Raw genomic sequence first — 9302 nt, forward strand, 5'->3', positions numbered from 1 at the left:
TGAGTAGTGAGCATAAATTCGCGGTACTTTTGGTCTGTGAGTGGTAGCTGAGAGGTGTCACTCAAAGAAGCATTTATGAGTATAATGGAAGGTTTGGCAACGATCACTCAAAAAGCATTTATGAGTATAATGGAAGGCCTGGCAACGATGTCATGGGAAGACTTATCTTAGTGGGCTCCTAAGACAATTTGTGACGTAGGCAATGAAATATATAAGATGATTGACACGTCTATGAAAACAAGGTTTTGGACTTTTTCACAAACCAAGCAAATAGGTACGTTTTTAGTTGCACAGTTTACTACAGGAGGCATTTTGACTGCCCGCAGATATTGCAGATGCAGCACTCCTGATGCAGTGATGGTATGTTTGGGAGTTGGAACCCAATGTTTGGAGGAGACTGAAAATGTGATATGTTCTGAAAATATGTAAGAACATATCTTTCTTATACATAATGTGGCATTAATGTTTGTTTTTTATGTTCCTTGTTATGGAGCATAATAATTGTGTCTTATATTGTTGTCTTCAGTCTTCACTGAACTATGCATCTGATACAGCAGCTTCCGTGAAAGTTCGCCAACCTGTGGTAAGAAAAACTGGTAGATCAAATTGCATATATCTTACAGCCTACAGGTGATGTTTCTACAAGAATATATTCGAAGGGACTCTGGGAAAATAAATAATACGATACGATGAAACCAGTCAAGGAGTGCTGCAATAATAATGACCCATAATACAAACTTTAACTGTTCCCATAGGTTCTGCTGATAAACAAAAAGAGGGTGACCAAACTAGATCTTAGAATCTTTTTTTGAATTCTAGGATCTAAATTGAGAGATAGATAAACATGATTGTGAGCTCTATAACATCTATTAAACAGTTAATGGAGTGTGAGCTCGATGTTATAACTACAGAATCTCAATCCAAGAGTGACAATCTTTATTGGGAAAAAGAGTATTTCCTAAATTGCATTCTCTGCTTGGAGGCTTCCATTGTTAAACAGGCATCTCAGAGACATCTCATAAGCAGTAAATATAGCCCCATTCACAATAAATGCCCTAGCAACCGCAGTTCCTAATCCTCGCCAGAGCACCCTGTATCCCTCTTCTCTTACACTCTTGCGGAAGCAATCAACAATGCCACTGTATTTTGGCAGAGAGGATTGCGATTGTGCTTGCAGTCTGGTCTTTACAACATCCAGTGGGTAGCAACAAGCCCAGCTGGAAACTCCTGCTAGCCCTCCTGCCACCATCATTGTTTGCAGGCTTTCTTGGCAGCTCTTTCTGCAGCCCGGGTGAAGCTGCTCTCTCATATACTCGTATGTCCAGAAGTACAAACAATGAGCGGGCGCATCCCTCAGCACAGTTATGGTTAGACCTCGGTACATTCCCTTTACACCTTCTGTTTTGAATATGCTCTTGGCAACGCTCATGGGGCCTTCGTGAGCATCTGCATGATGGAGTTTCGCATAGACGTTATTCTGCAGTTGAAGTCGGATTTTGACTAATTCTACAGGAGTGAGCAGTAGGCTCTGAAGAGCGCCAGTGCAGAATCCTCCTAGAGCAACACCCTTGTAGGAAGGAGGATCTTTAGCAGAAAGGGATGAGTCGAATCCTCGAGAGAGGACAGCATTGATCTGAAAAACCATTGCATTCTGCAAAGTGGAAAATGAATAGTCAGCATATACTCCATTCGTGGAGACAATGGTAATATCGTTTTCACAAAACCAAAATCCATCACTATTAATAATTAATAAGATTCTCTATTTAGGCCTCGTTTGTTATCATTTTCACAAAACCAAAAAAATCACTGTTAATAAGATTCTCTGATTTAGGCGTAGATTGTTTTCGTAGATGAGATAAGAAGAGTTCATATTAAAGTTAAAAGTTAAATAAAATATTATTAGAATATATATTTTTAATATGATTTTTAATATTATTTTTATTTTAAATTTTGAAAAAGTTGAATTGATTATTTTATTTTGTGTGAAAATTTAAAAAAAAATTGTAATGATTAGATGAGATGAAATGATGATGAGTTTGGATACACAAATTTATCTATCCCATCTCATCTTATCTCATCATTACAACCAAATTCTTATATAAAAATATAATATACAATTTAACTTTTTTAAATTTTAAAATAAAAATATTACTAAAAAATTATATTTTAATAATATTTTATTCAATTTTTTAAAAAAATCTCATCTCATATAAATTCTTTATCCAAACCTACCTGAAAAGAGTTATGAAAATAATCGAAGCCTTAGAAGGTTAATGTTTTTGGGTTAAGGGCATGTTTGGAAATCATTTTTATCTCACTCATCTCATCTCATGTCATCCCATCTTATTTTGTTTAATTTTTAAATATCACTCAAAAACAAATACTTTCAAACTAATTATTACAATTTTTTTAAATTTTCAAACAAAAAATAAAAAACAATTCAACTTTTTTAAATTTCAAAATAATTAAATAATAGTATTTCAATAATATTTTAATTTTATAATATTTTTTACTCAATTTTTTTCTCTTTTTTCAAAACTCAAAAAATAATTAATTTAAATTACCTTATTATTACTCACAAAAATTTCATCTAATCACATTCTACAGCGTCCTTAAGGCGCTTCATTGAACAATATCGATGGCAGCATCTTTCTAGTCAAAGAAAAATCATTTTTGAAAGAATTTCTTGTTTATTTCGTGACGAGCCAGGTATGGGTCCCAGAGGAGGAACCATCTCAGAATCAAAAAACGAAATTTAGAGAAATGAAAGATACATGGAAGACCAGTGGAGTCACTTATCACATGCGTAATATTGACAAGAGATATGTAGGACTGGTTTTTCGGGGCCAGCCAGATTCCTGATAGCGACTCGACTATAAGGAAAACGAACGCATCTTATCATTCGCAGTATGTATAAAAAACAACGTCACATCAATAATATTTTGACAGCAAATTGGTAATACTTTTCAAATATCATATTTAGCAGTAAAATGTCTTCCAAATGACACGCAGAACCAGAATTAAGAACCAAGTAATCTTTAGAACCAAACAAGGTTGATAAGCTATACTTGGTTGGGAAAACGGGTGGCCAAATATCGGTGAGGTTCTAAGAAATCGGGTGGCCGATCCTCCATGTGAGTACCTTAAAGTTACTGCAACACTACAATGATATCCAAGACATGGAGGATCGTGCCTACCTTGTGATTCATCCAAACAAAACCGAAAAGAGAAATTGAAATATGATAAATCGAACAAGCAAATGAGCAACGAAAGGAAATACCTGAAAAGTGATAGATGCCAATGGCGCACCCATGCCTCTGTAGAGTGCCGCAGGCCCTTCCTTGGCTACGACATTGCGAAGGATGCCAAAGGCAGAGCCCGCATTCGAGTGCTGTTGGCGGACACGGAGAGTGTCGAGCGGATAACCAGATATTATTCCGGCAACGCCTCCAAAGCCTCCAGCCACAAATTCTCTGCCCAAACTGCTTTCAAGAAACTCTGGTGCGAAATCCATTATATTCTTGCACAAATACGACAGCTTTTTCACTTCTTGATACCAAGAAATTAACCAAATCTTGTGCTCCCTTTTGCTCGCACGGATCAGATTAGTGATCTGAGGTTGCGTGGCTGTATGTGTGTGTATGAGCAATATCTTTTGCTTTCAAGGGTTTCTAGTACAAGAACTCTCTTTTGTGATCTCAATCTCACTTTCTCTCTACCTAGATCTTTTATTTCATTCCTTGCAAGAATGAAAAGAATTCCAATGTTCCGCTCTTTCTCCCTTACCAAATACCAGAAACCAATCTTATCCAGTCCCTTCTATTTCTGAATTTCTTCTTGCTTTTCTCTCGATTTACCTCGGTTCTTTTATAGCGAAAATAGAAAGAAAGAAAGAAAACAGGAAGCAAATGAACAACCGACTCCTAGAATTTGCAGGGCTACGAGGTTTATATTTCTCGTCGGTTGGTTTGAACAGAGGAAGCAAACAAAAGCCACCTTGTCGCTATTTCGTTGCAAGTGCCTTGGAAGGGGCTAATTATTGGGAGTTCGGTCCAGTTTTACTTGGAATTGAATTGACGGATGTCTTATATCTTGGATTATGGGAGATGTGAGTTAATTTAAGACACAAGATATTCTATTAAAAATAAATTTATAAATTAATGTGATTTAATATAATAAATTAGATTGTAAAACTACTTGTAAAAAGAATCTAATATATCATATGAAACTATAAAAGTAACTTTATAATCTAACTTATCATATCAAATTAAATCACGTTATAAAATTTATTTATGATTGTAACACTACTCTTTAATTTAATAGGTCCAATTTTTTTATTTTTTTTTGAAATATTGAATAGGTCTAATTTTAAGTCAGATCTATTAATAGGTTCTCTCATAATATAACAAAGTGATGAAACATTTTCAAATGATATAATAATTATTTTCAATTAATTATTTTTAATAAGTTAAATAATATTTATAAGCTGACTTGGATGACACAATCTTTAAAGAATTTAATTTAAAACTTATTTTATAAATTAAATCTTTTAGTATCAACAAAAAATGGATGAAATGTTATCTATACAGTAGAATTCTCAAGAAGTGGACCAATTAGATGCACCGCACGTTGGCTATGTGTCTTTGAGTGCTTTGAGCCTAGTGTTAAACTACCTCTTCTTTTTGAGAAATATGATTCACCTTAGTGTGGAATGATGCAAGAAAATATTCCTATATGCATGGCAGAGAGATTGATGATTTGTTTGAAGTTGAGAAAAAAAAAAATCCACCTTGACGGGGGCATGCACTCCAGACATGCTCCTCTTTATTTTTGTCAAATTTGTTGCACAAAGTTTGAGACAGAACGTCACGTTGTCATTTGTTTTTGAGGATTCTCTCTGATGACAGTGGAATATACAGTCATGCTACTTTGAGACAAGCTCTTCCTCATCCTTCTAGTCATTAAACTTCTGCATAAAATTTCAGGCATGAATCATCTCAGTGGAAAGAGAATCTAAGAGGAATAATCCGAGTCTAATCCATTTATTACTACACTTCTTCAGATCATGGGTTGATTCGCTGTCCCAAAAACATGATGACATAACTCAGTTTTTGATCACTTCTACAGTTAATGTCAAGCATTGTCACTTGTATCGAAACACCTTCACTTTCTTGGTGAGCTTTATTTTTAGATGGAACTTATGCATTTCCTCTTATAAAAATCTCGTCTGATCTTGGATTTCTCAGCTATGATCATAAAAAGATGTCCCTTCCCGTCGAAACTTTAAAGTCGAATTGCATCAATAGCATGAGACAGAATATCTAACGAACGAGCTAGGTTGCTGAGATTCTGAGTGTTTTGTTTATTGTTTTACATGTTCAAAGGCTTGGAAGTACGAGAGAGCAAATGGGAAGGTAGATGATGAGGTCGTCCTCATTCATAAACTCTCTCTTCGTGGAAAGGTTGGAGACAGTGGGGGACACGAGCGGTAGGCGCAGACCACAGATTTTGACTTGAAAAGTTGGAACCTGATCTGGAAAAAAGGAGGAGGGGGGGAACACGCCAAGCACATTTGTTCGGCAGCCGTGACATCACCTCCATTGTTTGAGGAGAGGTTGTGTCTGCAATCTGACTCAGGCCCCAACTTTTGCAAAGAGTGCTGCGTTATCTTTTATTGTGATGAAGTAATTAAGGTTAATTAGACGTTAAACTCAACTTCCTCGCCCTGTTTTTAATACAGTGAAAAGGGGATCAGTAATCTCTCAATAGTTGGGTGGAGGGGGTTGGACTGATCTCTTTTGGAATAATTGATAAATGCAGTGGTGATCAGTGGTGTCAGGTGTGTCATGTGCAACTTTGGTGGTGGTGGTGGTGGTCCAAAACTGAGAGATTCGAATCCCCATAAAGGAAAAAAAAAAAAAAAAAAAAAAAAAAAGACAAAAATACCTCATGGGATTTAGGGTTTTTTAGCTAGCATAAGAGTTAAATATAATCTCTTTTTATAGATCTCGTACGGCTTAATTTGGTAAAATAGTTCAAACATATATGAAAAATTATATTTATAAATTGGTGTAGAAGACATCTTTTATATCACTGATATAACAAAATTTATTTGTAAAAAAAATTAAAAACTTTAACGTTATCATCACCATTTAAACAGTGAAAGAGGGTATATATCCACACATCTTTATGAGCAGAATGATCAGTGGATATATATAGTTTGATAAACAAGAATTGCGGGACAAGGCGTGACATAGTATTTAAAGAAGATTGAAAAGCGAGTAGCTCACGTGTAAGTGGTCATCTTGTGAAGCAAAAGGACAGAAAAGGTCAGGGTTTCAAAAACAAGTGGCCTGTTTGTTTTCACGGTTAATCTCATCAAATCATTATATTTTTTTTAAATTTTAAAATAAAAATAATTTTAAAAGTATATATTTTAATAATATTTTATTCATATTTTTAACTTTAATCCCATCTCATCTCATTTTATCAATAAAAATAAACAAAATAGTGTTCTAAATTTGATGTGCTCTATAATTTTGCCTTTAAAACTCAATTAGTTTAGAAAGAATAGAATAAAAAATTTAAATAAAATTAAATATGGTGTATGAAGATGATGGTAGCAAAGATTTATTACAAGGACCAATGAATTCAGGAAATTAAAATTGAATAGAATCTTAAGGCAACTCCTTCAAAATCGTCCACTATTTTTTGTTACTCTCTCTCTCTCTCATGTTAAATATGTTAACATATTTAATTCTTATGTTAATATATTTAACATAAGAATTAAATATGTTAATTCTTATTTAAACATAATTAATAATCTAATTGAATATATTATGTTTTATTTTATAAGTTTAACTTAATTATATATTATATAAAATAATAATCAATGAGTATAACCTCAAGAATTCTCTATTTCCCTTTCTTTTCTCAATTCTAGTTCTTGTGTTTTGAATTTCACAAATTCATGGTTGGGTATAATTAGGGGAGGCAATATGTGACATGATCTGTTAACCCAACACGAATATGACATGATAAAAGAGGATTAGAATTTAGTCTTAACGAGTTCGGATCAAAACGGATTTATCCGTTAAGACACAATTGATTAACGTGTGATAACGGATCAACCTGTTTTGACCCATTATAACTCGTTATGACCCGTTAAGAAAGTTAAAGTTACAATTATATCTTTATACTTAAAAATAAAATTGTTGAAATTTTAATTTCAATATTTTTGTTATTTAGATTGTAATTTTAGATTTGTAGTTGGTTTTATATCTTTTATAAATATTATGATTTTAACATTTATATAAAATTATGCTAAACTTAACTAAGTCAAACAGGTTAATTTAAGTCTGTTCAACCTATTTATATAAACGGGTCAAAACGAATTGACACAACATGACCCGTTATCTTAATGAGTCGTGTTAGGGTTTAAAATTTTAACACGATAAGCTTAACAGATCGGATTAAGATTGACTTATATAATATAATATACATATTTTGATACGACACGAATACGATCCGCTAACACGATCCCTAGGTATAATTCTCAGTAAGTAATGTTGTCACTGTAATTGACGTTAGTAGTTGGTAGAAGTCGCCTCTTGAAGTTTGGTTTCCACAACGAACTACGGCCCTATTATGTGACGAGTATTATTGATGCTAGAAGTGTGCTTTGATTCGAGTCTAATTTGTCGGTAGAGTCCTAGATCTATTACAACTGAAAAATCCGAAAGAGTAATCTAGTAATTATCACTTACTAGATTGATTATCTGAGCCGGTAACAATGGAAGTGCATTGCTGAACTGAGTCGACCATTAAAAGCAAAAAGCACAGACAAGTGAGTTTAGGAACTAGGCATGCATATATCACAAACACGAAAACTTAGTATCATATAAAGAAGACTCCGAAAGTACAGTAACAAATTAAGAAAGCAGCTAGATCACACACATCATGGATATAATCATCATGGTAATGATTGTTACAAGCTAGAAAATTTAATAGGAGTCCCCAATTTCGGTCTTAAACCCCTCATTTCTTCCCGCTTTTCTTAAGCCCAGCACCTCCAATGGGTCCCTTCTGTGCCTTAGCCCTCAGCTCCTTAAGTGCCTACTCATCAAATAAATTGAATCGAATTTAGAATCTTGTCAAACAACCCAATAAATAAAGGGAGCGTGATACAGAGCTACATAATATAACGGATGCATTACCTTTTCCTCATCCTTTTTCTTCTGAATATTGGCCTTATCAACCTGTAGACAGCAGATGAAACTATATTGTGAAAATGATATCATCAAAAAAGATCAAACAACACAACCTGATAACATTACAAATCTCACCAAAGGTAGCCTAAGCATATCCCTAAATGCGTCAAATATAGAGTAAGGGCTAAAATCGAAGGACAGTAAGATCCAAACCACATAATGTCAAGGCAAAATTGATACAGAGTGCCTATAAACAATAATCTGCTTGAGTAACAAAATAGATGCATCCAATGTACAATATCTAGGGAGGAAACACACCGGTAACCTCCAATTCTATCTAGAGAGAATATAAACAGGATGAGGTAGCTAAAACTATGTTGATATCGTTCTTCTAAAACGGTACAATATACACATATTCAAGATATTCAGCTACAAAAGCAGCTCAATGATGCACAAAGTTACCACTAGATCATAATAATCATGGACACACTCATAAAAAAAACACACGGTTCTACGGACGTACAAGGCATGATTGGGAAAATCCAAAAGTAAAATAGAACAAAGTTAAGAGCAAACCCATATTCTTTGTAAGTAACATTAGCATATCAAGAAAAGAAACCAAACACTCCATAACTAGATAAGCACGCGTTGGTAATAGGTGATAAATAGGTAGAAACATATTATTTCGTACAAAGATAGTTTTTTAACTCCAAAATTAGAACCTCTTTCAAGCAGAAGAATTCTGAAGAATTTAATAAATTAACTTTCCTTAGATTGTTACATATTTGAAAGTTATAATTGCATACATATGATTCATGGATTGGCTAAAGATCATTATTTATTTATGCAGATACGACAGAAGTATAATATAATCCTCCTTTTCCATATTTTCCATGTTTCTAGGTAACCAAAGAGAACATCTGAAGTCTAAAAAGAATATCTCCGGAAAAAACATATCAAAATTAACCCAAGCAATAAATCCCTCAATTTCAACGAGCTTTAATTATTTCCACCCTAGATATATAAACAATCCATTAAAGCTCCAAGCTTTGAGTCTTTGAGATTGAAAACCATACCTCGTCGTATTCTTTC

At 33.8% G+C, this 9302-nt stretch overlaps 1 protein-coding gene across 1 annotated transcript; it reads right to left on the bottom strand.

Moving 5' to 3' along the window:
- Window positions 1-584: 584 nt before the first annotated feature.
- On the bottom strand, window positions 585-4053 carry LOC121247757 (mitochondrial arginine transporter BAC2-like). The gene is made up of 2 exons (XM_041146190.1): window positions 3281-4053; window positions 585-1651 (listed from the first exon to the last, which is right to left on the bottom strand). Exons 1-2 carry the CDS (start codon window positions 3512-3514, stop codon window positions 959-961), a joined length of 927 nt encoding a protein of 308 aa, XP_041002124.1. The 5' UTR covers window positions 3515-4053; the 3' UTR covers window positions 585-958.
- Between the last annotated feature and the right edge of the window lie 5249 nt (window positions 4054-9302).

The sequence above is a fragment of the Juglans microcarpa x Juglans regia genome, chromosome 1S (genome assembly GCF_004785595.1).
Source record: "Juglans microcarpa x Juglans regia isolate MS1-56 chromosome 1S, Jm3101_v1.0, whole genome shotgun sequence".
Taxonomy (NCBI): domain Eukaryota; kingdom Viridiplantae; phylum Streptophyta; class Magnoliopsida; order Fagales; family Juglandaceae; genus Juglans; species Juglans microcarpa x Juglans regia.

Bases quoted from the DNA above. Each gene is read 5' to 3' on its own strand.
- LOC121247757 (XM_041146190.1), bottom strand. From the start codon at position 3,514: ATGGATTTCGCACCAGAGTTTCTTGAAAGCAGTTTGGGCAGAGAATTT. The intron at 1,652-3,280 runs GTATTTCCTTTC...TCCACTTTGCAG, and splicing joins TGGCATCTATCACTTTTCAG to AATGCAATGGTTTTTCAGAT.